Here is a 26,399-nt window from a genome sequence, read left to right on the forward strand (position 1 = left end):
CTTTCCTCCGAGGAAACCCAATCTTTGGCGCGGAATTGGAACAAATGGCAATCGAGTTTATTGCAAAATAGTGGGTTTTCTGAGGGAAAGCAGCAGGGCAAAGGCAAAACCACTCAGACCCAGGCAGAAGTGTGGACGATCCCTTACACAGGAAAGTCACAAATCTTTCCACATAGGGGAGTCTCTGCATCCCCTTAATCATTTTAGTCTCTGTTTTCCAACTCTGTAATATCCTTTTTGAGGCGAGGCGAGCGGAATCATGAGGTGACCAGCACTCCAAATTGCTGGTTGCCCCCTAGAATGTTCCAGAATGTTGCCTCAGCAACAAAGCCTTAGAGACCCCATCTGTATAATATATTTAAACAGTATCATCTCATGGTAACAAGTCATGATTCGCCCCCCCCCCCAATAATCCTGCAGACCTCTGTCCCCTCACTGGTTTTAGTCGGTTTTATGGAACGCTAATAAAAAACAATTTTATTTAAAATTGCAATTGCTACAAGGGGCAGAAAAATTGCTAAGCCGTCTGTCGAGACCCTCTGCAATTTTCAAGCAGTCCTGGGGAGGGAAAAGTTTGTGAACTACTTGACTGTGTTATTTATATAGCAGGTCAGGACAGAAATCCCAGAGACAGATAAATAATAAAAACAAATAAACAAATGGTTCCATCCTTTTGTTCATTATCTCCTGGTGCAAACAGTCCCGGTTTGTTTTGATTTCAAATGAGGGTTCATCCCCTTTTATTCTTGTTGATGGATGAACACTTACTGTGCTTACATTCTATTCTGGGTTAAGGATTATCAGTGTTTGAGAAGTCATTCTGTATTTCAATTGTTTCGTAAATTGTTTGGTGACGCTTCGTTAAAGGCGATGAGCAAAGATATAATACCACAATACCTCAAGGAACGCCTCTCTCCATATGAACCTGCCCAGACCCTGAGATCATATTCTGAGGCCCTTCTTCGTGTGCCTCTTCCTCAAGAGGTCCAGAGGGTGACAACACGAGAACAGGGCCTTTTCTGCAGTGGCTCCCCATTTGTGGGATGCTGTTTACACCTTTAGGCACCAGGCAAAAACATTCCTCTTTAACCAGGCCTTTGGTTGATTTGACATCCCATGCCCTTTTAAAATGTGTTGGGGAGGGGGGATTATTGGGTTGCTATTGCTTTTATTTTTATTATGTATTTTGTGCTTTTATATTGTGATTTTATCTTGTGGACTGCCCTGAGTCTTGCAGGTATACCAATAACAATAACAACAGTACAATAACTCCTGTCCCTTTTAAATTTATCCCAGTGATTTGAAATGTCTTAACTTGTAATTCCAGTAAAGGTATTTGTATTATAACAACAATACATAACGATAGTTAATAATGACAATATCCCTCCACTTTTAAATGGCAGCTTCAAGAATGACAGGCCGGTTCGCTGTGGACAGTATGACGGCCTGGTGGAACTCGCCACAATTTGTGCCCTTTGCAACGACTCCTCCCTAGATTACAATGAGGTGGGTTGTGCTTGAAACCAGTTTGTTTATTATAATGATTTTGAATGTTTTCAATAGGTGTTTTAAAAAATAAAAATTATTGTTATATTTTTGTATGTTTTGAGGTTTGTTTGTTACAATCAAGTGGTATATAAATTTTATGGAATAAAATATCTGTAATTTGGGGGACTGAATTTTTTCTTACTGTTATTTTCCTTTCTAGAAAATAATAATTATAATACATTGGTACCTCAGGTTACATATGCTTCAGGTTACATACGCTTCAGGTTACAGACTCCACTAACCCAGAAATAGTGCTTCAGGTTAATAACTTTGCTTCAGGATGAGAACAGAAATTGTGCTTCGGCGGCGCGACAGCAGCAGGAGGCCCCATTAGCTAAAGTGGTGCTTCAGGTTAAGAACAGTTTCAGGTTAAGAATGGACCTCCAGAACGAATTAAGTACTTAACCTGAGGTACCACTGTAGTCTTTAATATTATCACATTCATATCCCCCACGTTTCCAAGGAGCTCCCATTTTATCCTCACAACAACCCTGTGAGGTAATCTGGACTGAGAGCGAGTGATGTTCAGAAACACACATTGTCTTCCTTTGCATTGTGGCAAGTGTTAATAAAAGTTTATTAAAAGAAGGAAGAAACACACATTTCCAGAAAACCCACAGCATTGGGTTCTATGAGAACTATATTGCATCTTTCTTTTCTGCTCACTGTTTTCCCCCCTTTTTCCTTCCTGTTAACAGTCCAAGAAAGTCTACGAAAAGGTGGGCGAAGCCACAGAAACAGCCTTAACATGCCTAGTGGAGAAGATGAACGTTTTCGACACGGATACCAGCAGCCTCTCCAAAGTCGAGAGGGCCAACGCTTGCAATACAGTGCGTAAGACGTTAATTTTCCTTCTGCTTCCTTGTGCTCAGCTGGGGCAGCCAGAGAGGAGAAGATCAGGGTAACCTAGGCTTGCTTCCTACACTGGGGGGTGAACAGCCTCCCTCCCTTGAGCCACAAGCAGCCCATGAGAGAACTTCAAAGTTCATCTGGGTTCATCTATAGGCAGCTGGGAATCTGAAGACTAGAAAGATGAGGTTTGTGAGGAAATGGCATTACGCTTATTCAATTAAATTGAAAGCACCAAGGGTCAACCAGAGTAAATCTGAGGCTTTCTCCAGCGCTGGTAATATTTAATTGGATTGAGGATAATGTGCCTGCACAGCAGATGCCTTTAGTAAGGGGCCCACAGGTATCATCCAGACTGACCCCCACAAAAAAACACACAACAGTAGGACCCTGATACTAGGAATTTTTTAGAAATCTTGGTGTTGAGCTTCTCTGCTTTTTTTCTGAGCCTTCTCCATACCCTTTTTGAGGTGGGATGTCCCGTTGAAGGGAATTCACCTTGCTGAAGCTTTAAGGTTCAACTCCTCCATCCTTTCTTACTTCCTCCCTCTTCAGGTGATCAAGCAGCTGATGAAGAAGGAGTGCACCCTTGAATTTTCCCGCGACCGCAAGTCCATGTCGGTTTACTGCACGCCGGTGCCGACCAACCACAACTCTTCTGGCAGCAAGCTCTTCGTCAAGGTACCGGCGCATGGGCAGAGAGCTTTGCTCCACTTGGTGGCCTCAGAATGCTGATCTTTCACAAGCTGGCAATGAAAGGGGAGCGGCAACAGAATGTTGCAGTGTGGGGTTCTCCTGCTGAGGGTTGGGAGGGTGTTCTAGAAGGTAGGTGCCATCTTGCTAAATGCCACCAAGCTCTGACATTGTGCAGACAAGACCTTCTGATGGGGTGGCGTCTGCAGGATGCCCTCTCCAGCAGAACACAGCGATTGGTTGGTTGTGTAGAGGACAATGTTTTAGGTGTCCTGGTCCCAAACTGCATGGGGCTTTGCACACCAATACCAGTTCAAAATCCCGCAAGCAAGATACCCTAGGCTGGAGGGAGTTTGTCTCCATAAGGCACCTAGTTACACCAACCACAATAGTAGCCCCATCAAGACCAAATTACCGTATTTTTCGCTCTATAAGACGCACCATACCACAAGACGCACCTAGTTTTTGGAGGAGGAAAACAAGAAAAAAAAATCTGAATCTCAGAAGCCAGAACAGCAAGAGGGATCACTACACAGTGAAAGCAGCAATCCCTCTTGCTGTTCTGGCTTCTGGGATAGCTGTGCAGCCTGCATTCGCTCCATAAGACGCACACACATTCCCCTTACTTTTTAGGAGGGAAAAAGTGAGTCTTATAGAGCAAAAATTACGGTACTTATTTTTTAAAATTAAATTTCTATACCGCAGTGGAAGAGTGCGCCAGTGGGGGGTAAAGTCGAACCGTTGGAGAATTACAGCATCTGCTGTAGCTATAGAGACTGATACGGGAGAGAGACATGTTTTGTTGCAGCTGGGGCAGAAGAAGGCACCCGGTTTCACTATTACAGATGCACCACGGCGTTTCTTCTCTCTGCATTTACAATACAAAAACTCAGAAAACAGCAACCCATAATGTAATAACAAACTAAAACAATTGCAGTAGTCCAGCCATGATTGGCGGACTCAAAACTCCCCATCGTCCCTCGCCATTGACCATACTGGCTGCTGGGGGCTCCTGCTCTCTGCTGCTTTTCCTCCAAGGTTTTAGCTCTGGGCAAGGCTGAATCCTGGCAATGGTTACAAAAGGTTTTAGTGAACCTGGAATCCGGGGGAATTGGCATTCTCTTAGTTACTCATTTACCTTTCATTTAGCAGGCGCATGACATGATGGTACTATTCTTCTGTGAAGAAGCGTTTTCTGCTGCTTCTGCACAAGCGTTATTCTGTCTACGTCTCTGATTCCCCTTTCCTCCTGGGTTTTGTAGTGACCTAATCAGGGTTCCCGGTATTCCACATAACTGCTCCGTTGTCCAAGTTTCCTCCTTCTGCGAAACATGCGGCATTTGAAAACTGGCAAAGCAGCACCACCTAGAGGAAATGCTGGGAATTGGCTGAGTTCCCAGTGAGCTAAACTATCACTGGGCTTAACCTCTACAATCGCTCACTTAGCAGAGCTTCTCATATGCAAGAGGATATCAGGAGGAAAACAGACAATTCAAAAGCCAGCATCCTTGCTATAGCAGGGTAGGGAGACCTCCAGCTCCCATCAGTCCCAGCCAGCATGGCCCACTGCCCAGGGATGATGGGAGTTGGAGTCTAATGCTGTCTGGAAGGCCACAGGTTCCTCACCCCTGGGATGCAAGGGAACTGCACTGGAGGTGAAAATCTCATTGCTTGTAAGAGCCCTGCTGGATTAAGACAATGCCCCACCTAGTCCAGCATCCTGCTCTCACTGTGGCCACCCAGATGCCCCAGTGAGAAACCCACAAGCCGGACCCGAGCTCAATAGCCCTCTACCCTGCTGTGGCTCCCAGCAACTGCTCTTCAGAAACATTGCAGCATAGCCATCATGGCTAATCTCTATTGATAGGTCACTCCTCCATGGTTGTGTCTAATCCTTTATTAAAGAAATCTAGGTTGGTGGCCATCACTGCCTCTTGAGGGAGGGAGCGCCATAGTTTAACTATGTGCTGGGTGAAGAAGGACTTTCTTTTCTCTGTCCTTCCAACCTTCATCTTCGTTGGATGTCCATGAATCGCAGTGTTATAACAGAGGGAGAAAAACGTTTCTCTGCTCCAAAAGGCAGAAAAGTAATTCCCTAAATAGCACACGCTCTTGTTTTACTTTTAAGTCTCTGTTTTCATGCAGAGGTATCGTCGATCAAATGCCCAGTGTTCATTTGTGAGTTCGGCTAAAGGACATATTCACACTAAGACTGGGTGTTGTGTTGTGTTGTTGTTTTTAAAAAAATCTGTCCTGCTGGGTAGGGATGGGGGTCTGAATTTGCTGCTCTTTTCACCAGACCGATCCAACCCAAGGTTCCTAAACTTACCGGTAGTTCAGCATACAGCCTTCAACCAGATGATTCACCCCTTTTGGATTTTTGAAGTGTGTTTTCTGTTTGCAAAAAGTGAACAGAAATTGCCTATTTTTAATGGCTTAGTTTTAAGACCATTTTTCTCTCACTTAATGCAGAAAAAAAGGCTAAGCTATTACAACTAAAAATGGCGACTTTACAAATGTACAATGAAAACCTTTAAAATAGCAGCAAAAATGCAATAAAGCAGGAGGTGCCCAAACCATAGTCCATGTACCACCAGGAGCCTGTGAGCATCATTCAGGTGGTCCACGCTGTGTCTGTGAATTTGAAGAGGGCAGGCAGCACATCCATCCCATCAAATAATTCACATTGAATTTTAGCCCTGGCCCTTTAGTCGGCTCTCCATCCTCTGGGTGCTAATGGAACCCACCTGAGGAAACCCCCCAGCTCTTGGGCTGGTTGTCCTCCAATCTCTTACCCGTTTGCTTGCCTTCTGCATCTCTTAATGGGCCTGTCCTGTGATTTCCATACCTTTTCCGACAGGGCGCCCCAGAGAGCGTCATCGAGCGCTGCAACTACGTCCGCGTCGGCAGCACCCGGGTTGCCCTGACTCTCTCCACCAAGGAGAAGATACTCTCCAAGATCCGGGAGTGGGGCACTGGCATCGACACCCTGCGCTGCCTCGCATTGGCCACGAGAGACCACCCTCCCCGGAAGGAGGATATGCGTCTGGATGATTCCAGCCAGTTCATCAACTACGAGGTAAGGCAGAGTCAAGGAAGAGGCCAAAGAGCAGCCTGGTTTAGGATGGAGTGAGGTGGTTGGAGCAGTGCATGAGGAGCAGGGTTAAGGGGCTGTGTGCAGTTCATAAACAAAGACTTTAAGGCTCCCTGAGCTATCATTGGGACGCGGGCGGCGCTGTGGGTTAAACCACAGAGCCTAGGACTTGCCGATCAGAAGGTTGGCGGTTCGAATCCTGGCGACAGGGTGAGCTCCCATTGCTCGGTCCCTCCTCCTACCAACCTAGCAGTTTGAAAGCACATCAAAAGTGCAAGTAGATAAATAGGTACCTCTCCGGCGGGAAGGTAAACGGCATTTCCGTGCGCTGCTCTGGTTCGCCAGAAGCGGCTTAGTCATGCTGGCTACATGACTCGGAAGCTGTACGCCGGCTCCCTCGGCCAATAAAGCGAGATGAGCGCCGCAACCCCAGAGTCGGTCATGACTGGTCCTAATGGCCAGGGGTCCCTTTACCTTTAAGCTATCATTGTTTATATCCACCTTCTTCAACTTGGTGTTCGCCGGTTGTTTGGGACGACATCTGCCTTCGGCCTCCTAGCCAAAGCAGTTTGATAATTCTTTGGCTCCTCGGAGGAGGCACTGGGAAAAGTTCTATCCTCAGCCATTCCTGACTATAACCACTAGGCATCCTTGGGCCTTTCTTAAAAAGGGCTTCCCTCTATAGAAAGTCTGGTGGGTACCACTTTTCAGGGGACTGATCCCTCCATTCTTGTCCGGCCTGCAGACCAACCTGACCTTTGTGGGTTGCGTGGGGATGCTGGACCCTCCTCGGAAGGAAGTGATGCTGTCCATCGAGTTGTGCAAGAAAGCCGGCATCCGGGTCATCATGATCACTGGCGACAACAAGGGGACAGCCGTGGCCATCTGCCGGAGGATTGGGATCTTCTCGGAGAGCGAAGAGGTGGCGGACAAAGCCTACACGGGGAGGGAATTCGACGACCTCTCGCCGGAGGACCAGAGTAACGCCTGCCGCTCCGCTCGCTGCTTTGCCCGTGTGGAACCTGCCCACAAGTCCAAGATAGTGGAGTACCTGCAGTCGTTCAATGAAATCACAGCTATGGTGAGCTTTGGAAACGGTGATACCCTGCCTTTCTTGTTGCACCTGAAGCCTCCAAGCATGTTCCTGAATCAGATTTCGGAGCTAGCTGGCTCCAAATCCCCTTCCAGTTGCTGGACCTGCAGATAATCTTGGGAAATAGCTTGGGTGGGAGTGGATTGGGCCCAAGGCACCTGAAAGATCCTGTCTCCCTATATGAAGCTGCCCAGGTGCTAAGATCCTCAGGTGAGCACCTTCTCCCAGTCCCTTCAGTATCAGAGGTGTAGCTGGTGGTGACCCAAGATAGGGCCTTTTCTGTGGCTGCTCCCATACTGCAGAATTCTTCTTCTCCTCCTCCTCCTCCTCCTCCTTCTTCTTCTTCTTCTTCTTCTTCTTCTTCTTCTTCTTCTTCTTCTTCTTCTTCTTCTTCCCTCCCAATAGAGTAGGCTAAGACCTTCTTGTTCAGACAGGTCTTTGGAAATTAAGGTGCAGACAGTGCTGCCCAAATGGGCTGCTGTCAGGGCAAACTAGATTTTAATTGCTGGCTCTAAACGTGCATTTAAACTAATTTGTTATTAACACGTTGTATTTTATAACGTGTTTAAATGTTATAGGCCTGCTGGCTTTCCACAGGAGTCTGGTTTGCCCCATGAGAAGACGATGCTGGTCTAGATGGTCCATTGGCCTGCTCCAGCAGGCTCTTCTTATGTTCCTTCCAGTGACGAGGGTTTTTCTTTGTGCTCCAGACCGGCGACGGAGTGAACGATGCCCCTGCGTTGAAGAAAGCCGAAATCGGCATCGCCATGGGCTCCGGCACAGCGGTGGCAAAGTCAGCGGCGGAAATGGTCTTGTCCGACGACAACTTCTCCACCATCGTGGCAGCCGTGGAGGAGGGCCGCGCCATCTACAATAATATGAAGCAGTTCATCCGCTACCTCATTTCCTCCAACGTCGGAGAAGTGGTCTGGTAAGTGCCTGTGCCCTCCATTCTGCGCCCAGGAATGCCTGTGGCCCTCCAGACGGGTGCCAACTCACACCAGCCAGCTTCCATGATGGAAGTTGTAGGCCAAAATATTGGGAGGGTGCCTTCAAAGCCATCAAAGATTGTGTAAATGCGCCTTGTTTGCTTCGTCCACTGGGTGCTCCCCAGCAGACAAGTTTGGCTTGAGCATGGGTTCCACTCCTAATTCATAAGCTTTATACAGTCACACCTCGAGTTGAATGTGCTTTGGGTTGTGCTCCGCGGCAACCCGGAAGTAACAGAGCGCGTTACTTCCGGGTTTTGCCGCTTGCGCATGCGCAGATGCTCAAAATGATGTCACACACATGCGCAGAAGTGGCGAAAAGTGACGCGCGCATGCGCACACGTGCCATCGCTAGTTACGTTTGCTTCTAGATGCAAACGAGGCTCCGGAATGGATCCCATTCATATCTAGAGGTACCACTGTAATAATAAAGCATGGGGTCCCCAGCGAGCCAGATCTTTATCTCCCCCACAAATGGGCTGACTTTGACAGGTGGGAAGAATGCAGAATTGCACATCAGTACATCAGCTGATGGGCAGGGAGTTCAGTCCTGTTTTTTGAAGAGTTGAGGTACACCGGAGCTTTCCCCACAGAGAACTAAGCAGAACAGATGCTCTGGTAGAGAACTGGGTGCCTCTCAGGTGATAGATGGAAGGAGAGTATTAGATGGTCCAGCAGGAGGGGGGCACAAGTCCATTACTGCTTCAGATATTAGTAATGTGCCTAATTTGTATATGCTTGGCAGTGGTACTTTGTACATGGGTTGTAATATTGTTGAGTGTGAGTGATCTTTGTATAAGGGGTTGATGGGGGCAATGTTGGAATCAACGAATGCTTGTGGTGGTTGTGTGAAACAAGGTGGTGAGTAAAATAGGATGAATGATTGCATGCATGTTGTGGCGCTTGAGATTTATACCACCTTGCAGGGCTCTCCAGTTTTATTCATTCCTTATTACATTTGTGGATATTGTTAATGCATTTTGTTATGCGACACGTTTGGCGTGGTTTTATCGTACTGATTGCGTGCGCAGCCTGCTTCGAGATCTTGTAGCTAGCAGCGCAGTCTATAAATGGAAATAATAAAGAAGTAAACTCACCATGTCTCAGCCAATAGGCGGGGAGTTCAATCCTGCTTTCCAGCTGCATCTCTACTTGCCCCGCATTTCACGTCACAAATGGGGGGAACCCTGGAGGTTTCCAATCCTTGGTTTCTGGAAACCAGGCCTTATGAGGAATGGCTGAAGGAGCTGGATATGTTTAGCCTGGAAAAGAGAATACTGGGAGGAGATACAACAGCCAACATCAGGAAGAACTTTCTGATGATAAGAGCTGTTTGACAGTGGGTGGTCACCTTCAGGAGGTTGTGAACTTTCCTTCCTTGAATGTTTTTTTAACAGAGGCTTTAGTTTAGAATCCTGCACTGCAGGGGGTTGGACTAAATGACTCTTCGAGTCCCTTCCAACTCTACAGTTCCGTGATTCCCTGAAATCTGGCCCACAGACCTGAGGTTTATCACTTGTGTGATAAAAAAAGAAAAGCACTGGGAGTGAAATCACGTCATGGTAGAATTTCTGTGTGTTTCTTTCCCCCAGTATCTTCCTGACAGCCATCCTGGGCCTCCCCGAAGCGTTGATCCCAGTCCAGCTGCTTTGGGTCAACCTGGTGACCGATGGGCTGCCAGCGACGGCTCTGGGCTTCAATCCGCCTGACCTTGACATCATGGACAAGCTGCCGCGGAATCCCAGGGAGCCTCTGATCAGCGGGTGGCTCTTCTTCCGCTACCTTGCCATTGGAGGTGAGAAACGAGGCCATGTTCAACACTAGGGATTAGGGGCAAGAGGAGAATTTTGGAGAGACTGCTTTAGCCCCCATTCGCAGCACAGAGTTTAGAAGTTCCCACGGGGAGACTGTGTCCATAGAGTCGGGTCCTCTCTGCAGACGTTTGCCCAGAATGCATCAGAATCCAGCAGCTGTCAGGTGACCGTGGGGCGGGGCTAAGGGGGGAGCATCACAGCCTCTTCATCCTCGCCACCCCTTGGTGTGGTTAAAAGGCTAGCGAGATTTTATCTCAGGCGTATCTCACGTTCTAAACCAAATCTCCGTAGTTACAGCCAATGACGAGCATCAAGGAAATATGATGAGAGCCACATGAAATGCATTATCCAATAAGGTGTATAATAGGGTGAAAAGGAATAAAACAAAATAAAATACCACAATTGGCCTTTTTGGTGGTGGCTCCCTGTTTGTGGAATGCTCTCCCCAAGCCTGGCACCGTTATTATACATCTTAAGGCGCCAGGCAAAAACATTCCTTTTTAACCAGACCTTTGGCTCCTAACGACCTGGGGCTTTCTAGAGTGGGTGGGATGTTATAATGCATTATCCCTTTCCTATCTAGTTTTAATGTATTTATGGGGGTTTTCTTGTGGGGGGTAAGTCGCTTTGAATTGCCATGGCAAAAAAGCGGCTAGTAAATTCATTTAATAGTAAGTAACTAAAAATAACACAGCCTGAAACAAAAACGGGCATTGATGTTTTGTCATTGCGTCACAAACTCCAAAGAGGAAAACTGCAAAAATGTCTGGGTCGGTTCCTGTTGGGTTTTGCTTAGCTGGAGGGTGGCACTTGGCTACTCTGAGAGCGAGAGATATCTCACCTTCCCCCCTTCCTTCCAATCACATCTTTGTTGCAGTTAGATTGTAAGCCTTCTAGGCGGGGCTTTGTTCGCTGATTTTATGTTCTATAATGCCCAGCATCTTAACAAGGCAGTTAACAGGTCTCCTCAGAAGTAAATCCCACTGGGGCCAATGGGACTTAATTCCAGATAAGTGGGAATAGCAGTATTGGGGCATCTCTAACTGAGGGTCTAATTCGGCCTGCCAGGGCCTTCCATTTGTCCCATGTTTTGGACAAGACAAGACAAGGCAAGCCCCACCTACCTGCCTCACATAGCTGTCACCTTTTCCCTTTTCTTGCGAGGAATCCTATTCAGAATAAGGGAATTTCCCTTTTAAAAAAGGGAAACTGTTAAGTTGTGGGCGAACATACCAGACGACACAGCGATTCTTCAAACAGCTCTTGTTTATTCAAAGGCCAGAACAGAACTGAACTGAAGAGCTCAGTCAGCCTGCTTATATAGAGCTCCAGAACAACGTAACTGTAGCAACTTTCTAAAACTATCCAATCACTGAACGTCACTTTCGATCCTTCATTTGCATAACTATGTAACAGTATCCCCCTGCTGGCCCAGGGTGAGAACTTCAGTACATAACAGAAACGTTGACAGCTATGCTGCCTCACCCTATGCCTTCTTCCCACTGCACAATGTAGGCCAGCTAAAGAAGCCACTTGAGTGAAAGGGGAAATTGTAGACACCTCCCATCAGCTGGTTGGCAGCAACTGCAAAGATCTGTCCTTTCCAAGCACCAACAACCAGCTGATTGCCTGGGCTTCCCTCCCTAACAACTGTGCCAAAGTGACATCATTGCGATGTTGTGTGATTGACAGGCCAGGGGCCCTGCCCACTTGCCAGACATGTCCCCTGGGAGGTGGAGTATAAAGCTTGTGGTATTTAGGTTGCAGCATCAAAAATGCCAGTGAACAGAAGCTGCTCAGGGAGAGTCTTTTGATTAAGTGGCCTTTGAAACAAATAAATGATGCTCAGAGTGGGGCTGCCCTGTATAGCCTGCTCAGAGGATATGGCTACTGTCGAATGGCTGCCTTCTGAAGGCAGCACAAAAGCACACAGAGTTTTAGCCTGTGTGATCAATTACTTTTTCCTCCTTTCCTTGCAGTGTATGTTGGCTTTGCCACTGTGGGTTCAGCTACCTGGTGGTTCTTGTATGACCCCGAAGGACCGCAAGTTACCTTCCACCAGCTGGTAAGTTGATAGTCCAGTGCAGGGAAAACACGTGAGAATATCAGAAGAGCCTGGATCTGGCCCATCTTGTCCAGCATCCTGCTCTCACAGTGGCCGACACACGAGCAGGATCCAAGCGCAAGAGGACTCTCCCCTCCTGCGGCTTCTGTTATTCAGAAGCATTCCTGCCTCAGACCACAGAGGCAGAGCATAGCTATCAAGGAAGCCTAGTCATTCTTGTTGTCAACCCCCAGGAATAGCTATATCGTGACTGCTGCTAGGGAATAAAGTAATTTAATTTTTAGGAGCAAAAGGCTCCTCTGGAACCTGTTGGTAGTGGCGGTGAAAGATGGGGGGCAATGGCAGCCCCTCACTCCAGACTTGTGCTTATATTCTCCTGCCCACAGAGGAACTTCATGCGATGCACAGAGGACAACCCCATCTTCGAAGGCGTCGACTGTGACATTTTCGAATCGCGTTACCCGACCACCATGGCGCTCTCTGTGCTGGTGACCATTGAGATGTTAAATGCACTCAACAGGTAAGGCATTGCTGGCCAGGCATCTCCTTCCCTTAAAAAAAGGTTTGGGTATGAAATGAAGAAGAAATGGTCCAGCAAATGGGAACTGGCTAACACAGGTACAGTCTGTGGCCCGTTTAATCCAGGAAGGGGATTTTCTGCATCACGTGTAAATCATGCATAGATGTGCAGAGAACCTTGACATCTGCATGTGCTTCTGAATCATGCAAGTACAAAATCATTTGGGCAGAGCATGCTCTGTGGCATAAATTATTGTTACCACTAGTGGAAAATGCCTAGAGTTGCACAGGAATTATGAGAAACAAAAACCCACCACAGTGCAGTTTTGAAAAGTTTTGGTCCGCCATCGTGATTTCAAGTGGCTTCCAAACAAAGACCAAAACCTGAAAACCGCTTTCCAAAAGACAGTGGTACCTAAGTACCTATGTACTTAATCCGTTCTGGAGGTCCGTTCGTAACAGGAAGCTGCTCATAACATGAGGCGCGCTCTCTCTAATGGCACCTCCCGCTGCTGCCGCGCCGCCAGAGTGCGACTTCCGCTCGCATCCCGGGGCAAAGGTCGCAGCAGGGGGCATCTACTTCCGGGTTAGCGGAGCACATAACCCACAGCATTCGTAAGGGGGCGGGGCCACCACTGTCATCGTCTTCATCATTATCACCAATATCAAAAGTATCATTATAATACGTTTGTACTATAGCACATTGGACTTTAATTTGGGTCATGGGTTTTTTGGGCTCGAGTAAAGTGACGGACGCAGGTGGCGCTGTGGGTTAAACCACAGAGCCTAGGACTTGCCGATCAGAAGGTCGCGGTTGGAATCCCCGCGACGGGGTGAGCTCCTGTTGCTCGGTCCCTGCTCCTGCCAACCTAGCAGTTCAAAAGCACGTCAAAGTGCAAGTAGATAAATAGGTACCGCTCCAGCGGGAAGGTAAACGGCGTTTCTGTGTGCTGCTCTGGTTTGCCAGAAGTGGCTTAGTCATGCTGGCCACATGACCCGGAAGCTGTACGCCGGCTCCCTTGGCCAGTAAAGCGAGATGAGGGCCGCAACCCCAGAGTCGGTTACGACTGGACCTAATGGTCAGGAGTCCCTTTACCTTTACCTTTAAAGTGACGAAATTTGGGGTGGTAAAGCCAGTGGCGTAGCGTGGGTTGTCAGCACCCGGGGCAAGGCAAGTAATTTGCGCCCCCTAACCCGGTAGAGGCAGAGAGCTGCGAGTGCGAGCGTGCCCCCCCCCAGCTGTTGCGCCCGGTGCGGCCGGGCACCCCCTGCACCCCCCACGCTACGCCACTGGGTAAAGCAGATGTTCTCTCCTACCCTTTTCATGGGTGAATTATGGGGGGAAGAAGGATGCATGTGCAGAAACGGAGGGGGGCACAGCAAAGTTTTCCTGTGATGTTTCTGGTCACACCCACCAGAGTAAATGAGATTTAGTGTGACCTGATGGTGTGTTGATTAAAAAAATCCCACAGTTCCATACCTCAACAGGTACTGCAGTGTGAAAGGAATGTTAGGGATCAGGGCAGAAGCTCTAGCATTACAATTAGGAAAACTAACCCAATATTCCCAATGTCTGAATGCACCCCATCTCTCCCACAGTGTGTCTGAAAACCAGTCGCTACTCAGGATGCCTCCTTGGCTGAACCTCTGGCTCCTGGGGGCCATTGTCATGTCCATGGCTCTGCACTTCCTGATCCTCTACATGAAGCCATTGCCTGTAAGTAGGTAGAACCTGCATTTTTGAGGGCAGCTAAATGCAGACAAGACCCAGGCTGCCCGTGCCTGAAATCCCCATCTCCTACTCCACTATGAAAGGTGCAGGAGACAACCCTTGCCCCATCCTCTTCAGCATCTGACCACCCAGACACCATGAGAGAGGGGAAGCCTTGGACCCCAAGAAAGATGCTACCTGCTCTCCCACTTTCTGAGCAGGCTGGGTCCACATGTGGTCCCTTTCAGGACTGGACTTGGCAGGGTAAACATAACCAGTTGCCTTGTTACTGAGGCAGGAAGTTGGTCCTAGTAAAGCAGTGGTTCCGAAAGAGGGCTGTACCCTGGGGAGCAGGCAGTGGGATTAACTGGGGGGGCACTAAGGCCCCATCCACATGTCCACTTGTGCCATGCCTAGAAAGCGTGAGTCTAAGCACTTTTCCACTTGCCCAGCTCCTTCCAGGGGAATACCCACTCTCTAGCGATAGATTGGAACAAATGGCAATCCAGGGGGAACCCAAATTGCTGTTTGCTCCGATTGAGCTCTAAAGAGCGGTTCTCAGAGGCCAGCAGGAGGTGCAAATGAGGATCAGACCTTGAAAAGCTGGCATCACTGGATCCATTTCATTGAACGGATGTTTAGAATTTAGGTTAGTTTTCATTGGCTTTTGAATAAATGTGCAATTAATTGTTACCGTTTTGATTTTTGTGTGTGTTATTGTCTTCCTTAGTGCAAACTGCTATTCTCAATAATGCTTTTTCATAGGGGGCACTGGAGATGAGTTTATGGAACCAAGGGGGCAGTGGCCTGAAAAAGTTTGCAAACCCCTGGTCTCAAGCAAGTATGGAGCAACCTGTGGCCTTCCAGGTGGCCTCCGACTCCCATCACACCTGAGCATTGGCCATGCTGACTGGGGGCGGATGGGAGTTGGAGTCCAACAACATCTGGAGGACCTCAGGTTCTTCATTCCTGATCTAGACCAACAGCTGCTCTCCAGAGTCTCAGTTAGAGATCTTCCCCATGAAGCTTCTGTTTGATGAAGTGGAGACACGAGACATCAATCATACAACCTCCGGTGTGCAAACTTTCCCCATATGTCTTTCTCCCAGCTGGAGACCCATTGTGGGCTAACATTGTATATGTTTAAAGTAAAAAAATTTTTTTCTTCCAGTAGCACCTTAAAGACCAACTAAGTTAGTTCTTGGTATGAGCTTTCGTGTGCATGCACACTTCTTCAGATACACACTGTGTATCTGTGTATCTGTGTATCTGAAGAAGTGTGCATGCACACGAAAGCTCATACCAAGAACTAACTTAGTTGGTCTTTAAGGTGCTACTGCAAGAAAAAAAATTTTTTACTTTGACTATGGCAGACCAACACGGCTACCTATCTACTATTGTATATGTTTGTTTAAATTCACATTTAGAGGTTGTTGCCCCCCCCCTTGAAGTAAAAACATTATCCAGCAAGAAAAATATTGCATTGTGATGTACTCCCATTCGTGGTTCCAGTTACGAAGCTACGCCCTCCTCTAGGAAACTCCATTCCGTTTCTACTCCCCTTTACTGTGTTTCCCTCTGCAGAAACTCAACAAGCTCATTGGGCTGCTGGAAGTGTCGGCATGCTTGGGGATCTTTTTCTATTAAAAAAACTATGCAATGCTATAAATCTCAGGGTTACCACTGCGAGTCTGCTGATTCCTGTGTCTGGACAGTGCCATATTGGTTACATGATTGGCACTTGCCTCTGAACAGAAGGGCAGGTGTGATACGTATCCTCTCCTTGCTTCCCAGCTGATCTTCCAGGTGACACCACTTAGCTGGCCCCAATGGGTAACGGTGCTGAAAATCTCCTTGCCGGTTATCCTGCTGGATGAAGGACTCAAGTACCTTTCCCGCAATCATTTAGATGGTGAGTGTGTCCTGTGGTGGGGTTGGCAGCCCTCTCCTTGCTTTCTTGCATGTGCATGGGTCACTTAGGAACCCAGCTAGCGGGGTCACAATTATCATAACAACAACAACAACAACAACAACAACAACAACAACAACAACAACAACAACAACAACATATTATTTATACCCCACCTATCTGGCTGGGTTTCTCAAGCCACTGTGGGCAGCTCCCAAAATAATATTAAAAACACGATAGAACATCAAACATTAAAAGCTTCCCTAAACAGGGCTGCCTTCAGATGTCTTCTAAAAGTCAGATAGTTGTTTATTTCCTTGACATCTGATGGGAGGGCATTCCACAGGGTGGGCACCACCACTGAGAAGGCCCTCTGCCTGGTTCCCTGTAACCTCACTTCTTGCAGGGAAGGAACTGCCAGAAGGCCCTCAGAGCTGGACCTCAGTGTCTGGGCTGAACAATGGGGGTGGAGACGCTCCTTCAGGTATACCAGGCTGAGGCCATTTAGGGCTTTAAAGGTCGGCACCAACACTTTGAATTGTGCCCAGAAACGTACTGGGAGACAATGTATCGGCACAGATAAGAGCATAAGAAGAGCTCTGCAAGGTCAGGCCAGTGGCTTATCTGGTCCAGCATCTTGTTCTCACAGTGGCCAACTAGATGCACCAGTGGGAAACTGGCAAGTGGGACACGAGTACAAGAACACTCTCCCAGCACCCTTGTGATTTCCAGCAACTGGTATTCAGGAATCTTGGGTGAGGTACCTTGTCGTAATGTTTATTGAAGGTCCAAGTCCACCGTGTCCACTGGATCACCTCTGCCTATATCAGGGTTTCCCAAATTTGGGTCTCCATATTTGGACTACAACTCCCATCATACTTAGCAAGACCAGTGTTCAGGGATGATGGGAATTGTAGTCTGAAAACAGCTGGAGACCCAAGTTTTGGGAAATCCTGACCTATTTGATTGCTGACACTTGTAGAACTCTTAACAAGTTTGTGAAACAGGACTCATCCTTGCAGAAGCCTGGGAGTAAGTCCTGCTGAGCTCACTGAGGTTCACTTCTGTAGAAATGGACAGTTTACATGAGAAACATGTCATTCTTCAGAAGTTGTTTTGAGCGACTTTGGAACTCCCTGCCAGGGGCCTCAGGCAGGCACTATCACAGTACTCTTTTGGGCATTTCTATTTCGGCAATCCTGTCCACATATGCAGACTTTTGCCATGTGCTTTAGTCTGTTTTTATCTTATTGTTGGTTTTATTTTTTATAAATAGCTGTTCTTAACTGTTTTATGTTACTGCTTTATAATCTTTTTGAAATCCAGTCTGAGGGTTTTTCCTTGCAATCAAGCGGCATCTAAATTATACGAAATAAATAAATAAAAATTGCAATTGTAAGTCTAAGTGGAAGTTTGCTGGAGCATTCATTATTGTATTTTAATGAATTATTGTATTTTAATTTTTGTTGAAAGCTGTCCAGAGTGACTGGGGAAACCCAGCCAGATGGGCGGGGTATAAATAATATATTATTATTATTATTATTATTATTATTATTATTATTATTATTATTATTCATAACCACGACTAAGCTGCTCCTGTCCAGGTGGGGTCGTAGTTGGCTGCTAGAAGGCCTGTGAGTGCCACGGATATCACATGGTCTTCCAGCGACAGAGCTGGCTCGATCCCCACACACAGACAACACACAAAGTGTAAATCTGATCCTTAGGGGAGAATGCAATCCCATTCAGAGCAGGTTGGGTACCAGCTCTCTCAGCTTTCCACCCCTGCTATTGCATTTGCAGGAATTTACAAATCCTCTTAAATCGATTGTGGCGTTTTTTCTCCTTCTTTGCCTGCCAATGTAACCTGCTCTCTTGGAGACCATAAAAGGCCCCTTTGAAGCACAGCAGGATCTCCATAGTGACTCATTACCGGTGGGCATAGAACAGAGTCTTTGTGTCTGCCTCGGATGCTGAGAGCCTGTCGTTCCCCCTGTCATAATATGGCCTTGTAGGGTAATCCTTTGCTGTCGTTACCTTGGAGCCAAATTGACATGTGCAAAGGGGGGGGGGGGGAGAGTGCTTTACGAGAAGACCAAACCCATTCCCCCACCCCACCCTCCAGGAGGGTTTCTGGCATTGTTTTGCTTTTTAAGCAAAGAGAAATGCTGTCTGCTACCTGACTTGATGTCAGGAAGGCGGCTTTCGTTCTTTGAGGGCTTTTAAACAAAGATCTGTCATGGATTCTTTAGCCTTGGTTCCTGCATTGCAGGTGGTTGTACTATATGACCTTTGAGGTCCCTTCCAGCTCTATAATTCTATGCTCCACTTGCCACTTAGAGAGACCCAAAAAAACTAGGACACAGAGGCCTCTGAGGCAGAGTAAGCGCCAAGCCACTTGGAGACCCGCATGTCTCGATCTGGGCTACTAGGAAGGGGAAGGCCAGGCCCAAGGCTCAACACGATTCAGCAAGTGTAGATCTTGTTTCAGCAAGTACTGCAGAACCTAAGGTAAAGGTAAAGGGACCCCTGACCATTAGGTCCAGTCGTGACCAACTCTGGGGTTGCGGCGCTCATCTCGCTTTATTGGCCAAGGGAGCCGGCGTACAGCTTCCGGGTCATGTGGCCAGCATGACTAAGCCACTTCTGGCGAACCAGAGCAGTGCACAGAAATGCTGTTTACCTTCCCGCCAGAGTGGTACCTATTTATCTACTTGCACTTTGACGTGCTTTCGAACTGCTAGGTTGGCAGGAGCAGGGACCGAGCAACGGGAGCTCACCCCATCAAGGGGATTCGAACTGCCGACCTTCTGATCGGCAAGTCCTAGGCTCTGTAGTTTAACCCAGAGCACAGAGTCAGCAGCTATCTCCTGCTATTGCAGCAAGTAACACTGCCCCTGAGGTTCCATTCATCGGTCATGGTCCATTGATGGGGTCTATCCTGTACTGCAATTTTTGTCTAATGGCCCATTCCCAGCTATTTGAGGTTGTGGTCCTTGCCAGGAACATGGTTCAGAAGCTTCGGCTGGTCCAGAATGTGGCAGCCAGACTGCTGATAGGGCATCTGTCTGACAACCTGTGACATCATTGTTAAAGCCTCTGCACTGGCTGTTTTTCATCTATTATCCAGCCAAGGTCAAGAACCTTGTATTAATTTGCAAAGCCCTGAACGACTTAGCCCAAGGGTAGTTCAGGCACTGCCTGAACCTTTGTACCCCAGGTCGATTCCTGAGTTCATCTGCAGGGGGGTCATTGGTTGTTCCTCAGGTTGGCACGGCTTACTTGACAACAACAGGAAACTGAGCCTTTAGCGTCATTGGCTCGGTCCTGCGGAACACTCTGCCACTAGATTCAGCAGGCACTTTCTCAGTCAACTTTTAAACTCTCAGCAGTTTTTCTGTTATGCAGCCAATTAAGAATACATCTTTCCACAATAACTAGCTGATTTCTGATTTTAACTTTTTCACATTTTATGGTATGGCTTTACATATAATTGTTGCAAACAGCTCTGATGTTTTTAATGAATAGCAGTAGATAAATATTTTTATAAATAAGTCTCATGAGGGAGTTAGTTGCACAAAGCAGCAATCTGTTGCATGAATGACTCCCCCCCTTTTTGGGTTCCCTCCATCCTGAGCTATACTATTATGGTTAAAGGTAGGGGAAAATATTTTATCTTTAAAAAAATGAAAACCGATAATCATTTCCCGTCTCTCCCCCTCCACTCATTCTCCCCACCATCACCAGGCAGAGATGCGAAGAAATGAAACGACACCAAAAGGAACTCAATTTCTCCGCAATTGAACCCTCAGCTCCTAACTGGGACTGAAGAGCCTGCATGCCTGAACATCACCAGAAGCCAACAAGGAATATGCATGCTTTTGAAAAAGTGTCGGACTTAATGCGGTTAATCGTTAAAGAAAAGGAAAAAACAAACAAACAACCTGACTTTATTTTTAGTTTTGTTTTTACTCTTGTTACATAGCTTCCCCTTCCACCCTTGTACATAGTGGTGCAAAGACTGGACAGCTAAATTATGGCTTAGGGTGTAGAATTTTGCAATGTCGTGGAGGCAGGAGAGCCTAGATCCTTAAAGGTCTGCTTCTTCAAAATGCAATCTTTTTTCCTATAATTTTCTCTTCTTCCCCACACTCTCCAAATCTTCAGTGCCCTAAAAACCTGTACTTTTCTGTCTCAGAAAGGAAGTGAGCTTGTGGTAGTTTTGGGGAGAGTTCTTGACAGACACCACCCCTGCTCAGGAAGAGGTAGCATTAAGTGCTCCCTTGATGCTCTGACTTAATTTAACTCTCACCTGAAACCCATAAGTGAAAAATCACACAAATCGTTTTGGAGATCCCCCCCCCCCTACCTTCCCCTACATTCCAATGTATCTCAAGGTAGTCAAATACCCCTAAATCCAATCAACAATGCACTATCAGAAGAAGATTCTTTTATGTATTTAATTTATAAATTTGCATGCTATGAATCAAATGTGGGGGGAATCATATCTAGGCAATGCAGATAACAAAATTGGCTTAACATAATTGTTTTAAAGCCATCGAATGTCATATCAGCCCAAGAACTGGGCCATACGTCTGGGAAAGCTTGAGTAAATAAGGATGTTTTAAGTTCTTAAGGAATCTGTTTCCTTTGATCAGTTTTTGTTGAAAAATGCTGTGGGAAATTTTTGTTACTAACATTGTCTGGGACTAAAAAAGAAGGAAATGATCCCAGTAGCAAAAATAAAACATTTTCTTGGGATAAATTTCCCCTAGACAATCCAAAACAAAACTGTCTGGGCACATAAATTGAGCCAGAGTTGCAGATAATTTGGGGCAATGGCAAATCTTGGGATATTTAATTTTCTCCCAGATGCTTTTTTGGAAAGCAGAAAGAAAATGGTCAATGGTAAGTGGCTGAAATATGTGGGCATTATTTACTACTGAACATTGTCTTAGGTCAGCCTTGCCCAACCTGGTTGTGATCCAGGGTTTGGGATCACAACCCCCATCAACCAGCAGAGCTGTGCTAACTCAGGCAGATGGGATTTGTAGTCCAAAACATCTGGAAGGGCTTAAGCCAGACTGCCCTAAATGAACTATGCTATAGATCTTTGTGTAAATTCTGCAGTGGAAAGTGCCCTGGGGTGTAATTTCAACCCCAAAGGTCTGAGTTAATTTCAGTCCCATTCATTTATCCTGCCTTTCAGTCTAACAACCCTGGGAATTACTGGGAGTTCTGTAGAGGGCTGGATGTTGAATGGTCTCTGCACACCACAAAACTACAATTCCTAGGGTTGAGGATTCTGTGTTTATGCTCTGTTTTCATTTGCTGTTTTTATGTGAGAGATACAAGTCCAGCTTAAGCTGTTTTCAACCACGTTTTGTTGGGTAGGTCTGCTTTGCACTAGGGAGTGAATGCTATCAACGTGTTGCCACCATACCAACATAACATTTAAACATGTGGGTGTTGCACCTTCATCTCAGGGATGTCACTGTGGCACTTTTAGGTTCATCCTAGCGCCACAAAAGTTGGAGTGTTTGGCTGCTTGCCGTGACCAATTCTTGCACAATTTAATTTGCTACAAAATCCTTTCTGGGTGGGGTGGATTCTGGTACAGAGTATTGTATGAATACGCCACATTATCCTGCCACCTTTTTCTTGCTAAGGGTTTCCATGACCTTTGGGACACATTTCAGAACCCACGTGTCTTACCTTTCAAATAACAATAAGCCAAAAAGAAATTCCGCGGACCATTTGGAATAAGCAACTGCAGAACTGAGAATGCATTAATCAAATCTGAGGGGAACCCCTTGAAGGTTAATGAGGGCTGAGCAAGTTGGGGAAAACTTCCTTATACAGTGGTGCCTCACAAGACAAAAAGAATCCATTCTGAGAGTCTCTTCGTCTAGCGTTTTTTTTGTCTTGCGAAGCAAGCCCATTGACGGATTAGCGGATTAGCGCTATTAGCGGCTTTTAGCAGCTTATCGGCTTATCGGATCAGCTGAAAAGCGGCTTAGAAAAAGGGGGGGAACCCCGCAGGGACTCGCAAGACATTTTCGTCTTGCGAAGCAAGCCCATAGGAGATTCGTTTTGTGAAGCACCTCCAAAACGGAAAACTCTTTCGTCTAGCGAGTTTTCCCTCTTGCGAGGCATTCGTCTTGCGGGGCACCACTGTATCTCCAGGCTAACAAACGCTGGATCTGTTGAAGTTCTTGATTGTCATGCACAGACAAGTTGAAGTCACAGGCACATATTGTTAAATGTACAGGAGCATTGCCAGGAAAGAAGGTGGCAACCCAATGTGTGTGTCATATTCATGTTCCTATAGTTATCACTTTGCTAATTGAGTTTAAGCCCCTCTGTGTCTCAACTTGGGTTATGCATTTCTTTGCTTTATTTATAGATACCTGGTTCATGTGTTGTGCTAAGGCAAACCATGGTTTAGGGTGAATGCCCTGGCTCCCGAAGAGGAGATTGCAGTTGCTGCTGGTTTGTTCTGCTGCTGGTTTTGAGTTAAGCCATGGTTTCGTTTAGCTTGTTGTCTAAATCTGAGCTTGTCATTTAACTCTCCTGGACAAAGAACAAGCCATAACTCCTAGGACAGTCCTTGGTTACTGCTCATGTTTAGCCTGTAGAGAGCTAAACCAGGAGTCCAGGCTCAGATGGCATGCTAAGCCGAATTATGGTTTGATTTAGCATGGGACAGCGGGCAGAGAGTCCCATGCTCTAGGATTCCGCATGTTGGTGCTAAGCCAAGCTTAATAATAACATGCAAATCCATTGCTAAATTTAAAACATTGTTCAAACCTACTTATCTTGTCATCTTTCCCAACCCAAAGATATCTCAGAACTGTAGTTTTTAGGCTATGAATATTAAGAGAAAAATGATGCAAGGGTTCGTTTTTCTTTTGTGAGCTTGTGGGGGGTACTGAAACTGTCCCTCCCCCAATATTTTAGATGCCTTTTCTTGCAAAGCTGTTCACTTACCAATTTACCTCGCCCTCATTCTCTCACTTACCCTTACTGATGTCATCACATAGACCAGGCTAGCCAATGGGGTGCCCTTCAGCAGTTAGGGGATTACAACTCCCATCAGCCCCAGCCAATGGTCAGTGATGATGGGGGCTGTAGCCAACCAACAGCAACTGGACTAGACAGTCTGCTCCTGAGATAGCAAAGCATGATAGGCTGCACAGCACTGCAGCAGCAATCTTCTCGTGGCGTGATCCCTGATTGGCTAGACTTTCCCTCGAGATGGATCCTAGAGGAAGCGGCAAGTGGGTAAACAAAGGCCAGTAAACAGGATACGAATCTGGGCATTTGTACATTCTAAACTGGTGGGGAAGGATCTCTTCTGTACCAAAACGGCCAATTTCTGCTGAAAACTATAAGTGGAGAATCTTTTCTAAAGCCCCAATCCCGCCTCTTTGCATCATTCTCCCTGCTCCAGTGCCCTTCCAGATATTTTGGAATACTCTTCCTATCATCCTGGACCCATGGCTGTACTAGAGGGCAAGTTTGGAAGGTTGACTCCAGTCTCATATCTTAGCTGAGACTAGACAATTCTATAATTCTATGAAGTTTGTAGCGCCCCCCCTTTAAATAATAATAAAAGAAACAACTACTGGAATTCTCAGGGAAAGCCTAAACCAGACTCCAGCCTGATTTTGTCGTATTTACCTTTGTTGTCTTGGAGGTAACGCTGCACCCTTTAGCATTTTTGTCGAAGGGTGTGAGTGAGGGGGAAGCCCTAATTTTTGGCAAAGTGAGGGAATCACCTCAGGCTCCAGATGTGGGGGGTAGGGGGCAGTGACAGCCCCCTACAGATGATCCCCCAGAGTCCCCTGACCATTCCATTCTCTTGGGGAGAAGAGCTATTTCTGTCATGGAGCCCCTAAATTAAGGCCCAGGGCACAATGCTATCCTGTTGCTTGTGTTTAAAGGAAGATTCAGCTGCCGATCTAGCTGGCTTCTGGACGTGAAATGGAAAGGAGGCCATCTTGGCCATACATTTAAAGTGCTGTGATCCCACCTTGAACCGTCATGGCTTCTGCCCCAAAGAATTCTGGGAGCTGCTGTTCCTTGAGGGTGCTGAAAGTTGCTAGGAGGCACCTATTCCCCTCACAGAACTACAGTTCCCAGAGTTCCCTGTGAAGAGGGATTGCTTTAATTAGACCATTCTGGGAACTGTAGTTCTGGAAGGGGAATAGTGGTCTCCTAACAACTCTCAGCGTCCTTAACAAACTGCAGCTCCCAGAATCCTTTGGGGGAATCCATGATGGTTTAAAGTGGTTTCATAATTTAAATGTATGGTGCCCCGGCAGCAAAAATGTCTTAGGCCAGCCCTGCCTAGGTTGAAGTATTCTCAGTGCAGTTATAGCAGGCTAAAATCTGACAGGTACCCCCGAAAAGTTCATCTGTGGATTTATACCAGTTTTTGTTTTTTGTTTTAAAAGAGACAGGCAAAGAGAGATCAGTCACACATATTGGACCTGCTTAAGCAGCTTTTGTTTTATTTTTTTAAATGACAATTCTCCAATATGCTGATTGAATATCAGGCCACCCCTTTCTTCTTTATCACCAGCATTGTATAAAATAAGATGTTAATTAAATGATTGGGAGCATCACCAGGCCTCTGGGAGTGTACAGACTTGAATATACTACTGAGTTGGTTTTGCTGTACAGGGAAAAGAAATTCTTGCATGAAATGTTGTTACTGTATTTAATATATAAATGTATTCAAGGAATTTTAATATGGAGGTTTTTTGGAGAGGGGGAAAAAACCCTTTATAGATACTGTGTGTGATTTCAGGAAAGTTGTTTTAAGAAACAAAAAGAAAAGTTATTCTTCACATTCTGGCTGTGTTGATTGTGTGTTTCCCTCCCCCCGCCTCCCCCTTGCGGTCAAGCTGATCTTTGTTGGCATTTTAATATTTTAGTAAGATGGGGAAGACCCACACACAGATTGCACAAGGCAATGAAAATCCAAGCCAATTGATAAAAATAAGCAATAAAAATGATACAATTGTAGTGAACAGCATGAAGTAAAAAAGAAAGAAAGAAAAAAGAGGTATAAACAAATTTATACAACCCAAAAGGCGCCCTGACTGACAAAGAGTCAAGGAGAATAAGGCAGATATGCGAAAGAGAGAGGATGGCACCCATTTATTCAGTTATTTAATTAAAGTAACCCAGACACAGTCAAGTCACCATCTGCCAGCTTCCAAATTCTGTGAGACCTCGCAACTCACAACAACCACAGCAACAACAACAACAAATTTAATTAACCGTTCCCCCAAAGCGGATGCATTTTGCAGATGAATTGCATGAGCTAAGTAGAGCTGGGTAGAGAGTCCTCTCTTGCAAGGTTGTGTCTGTGCCATTTTACTCCTTTCCATCTCAATATGTACCAGACGTCGCTTTGAATTTTGTAAGAAAAGCAACTAATAAGTTACAATAGCAATAACAGTCCTTTATCATACATGGAATTCTCAGCACTCCCCTCACAGTCCCTCTCGTCTCCTTGGATCGATCTAACCCTGGAACCAGGAAAAGAGTCAACTGTGCCAGTGGAAGTCTCTCTAGTTTTAGCAGGGGAAATGTTAGGAGGTTACTTTCCAGCTAGGAAGCCCTCAGCAAAACACCCCAATCTTGGGACACCCTCCCCATGCAGAGGTCCTTTGGCGCTGTCTGCGGTGCTGATTGAGTTGTTGGCTGGGACCCAATTGTATTTACCGTATTTTTCGCTCAATAAGACGCACCAGACCACAAGATGCACCCAGTTTTTGGAGGAGGAAAACAAGAAAAAAAATATTCTGAATCTCAGAAGCCAGAACAGCAAGAGGGATCGCTGCGCAGTGAAAGCAGCAATCCCTCTTGCTGTTCTGGCTTCTGGAATAGCTGCGCAGCCTGCATTCGCTCCATAAGACGCACACACATTTCCCCTTACTTTTTAGGAGGGAAAAAGTGAGTCTTATAGAGCAAAAAATACGGTATCATTCACAAGGCAGCTTGCAAGACTCTAAAACTGGAGGTGGACAGGGGGTTGATTTTCAGCATGAGGGCCATTTCCCCTCTTCATTAACCCCCTGGGGGCAGCAGCAGGTGTAGCC

At 46.4% G+C, this 26,399-nt stretch overlaps 1 protein-coding gene across 2 annotated transcripts in view; it reads left to right on the forward strand.

Annotated features, from left to right (window-relative positions):
* The window catches only part of ATP2A3 (ATPase sarcoplasmic/endoplasmic reticulum Ca2+ transporting 3), an 87,877-nt gene extending 62,736 nt beyond the window's left edge, over window positions 1–25,141 (forward strand). For both annotated transcript variants that reach the window (XM_083479203.1, XM_083479202.1), the window contains 13 exons: window positions 1,404–1,506; window positions 2,247–2,378; window positions 2,953–3,078; window positions 5,951–6,169; window positions 6,930–7,265; window positions 7,988–8,208; window positions 9,859–10,061; window positions 12,060–12,145; window positions 12,532–12,665; window positions 14,264–14,381; window positions 16,170–16,287; window positions 20,032–22,145; window positions 22,471–25,141. In XM_083479203.1, coding sequence (XP_083335329.1) covers window positions 1,404–1,506; window positions 2,247–2,378; window positions 2,953–3,078; window positions 5,951–6,169; window positions 6,930–7,265; window positions 7,988–8,208; window positions 9,859–10,061; window positions 12,060–12,145; window positions 12,532–12,665; window positions 14,264–14,381; window positions 16,170–16,287; window positions 20,032–20,051 — 1,816 coding nt within the window. In that variant the 3' untranslated portion in view covers window positions 20,052–22,145; window positions 22,471–25,141. The remainder of the gene's footprint in view (window positions 1–1,403; window positions 1,507–2,246; window positions 2,379–2,952; window positions 3,079–5,950; window positions 6,170–6,929; window positions 7,266–7,987; window positions 8,209–9,858; window positions 10,062–12,059; window positions 12,146–12,531; window positions 12,666–14,263; window positions 14,382–16,169; window positions 16,288–20,031; window positions 22,146–22,470) is intronic.
* Window positions 25,142–26,399: the final 1,258 nt, after the last annotated feature.

The sequence above is a fragment of the Podarcis liolepis genome (genome assembly GCF_965112155.1).
Source record: "Podarcis liolepis genome assembly, chromosome: 16".
NCBI lineage: Eukaryota > Metazoa > Chordata > Lepidosauria > Squamata > Lacertidae > Podarcis > Podarcis liolepis.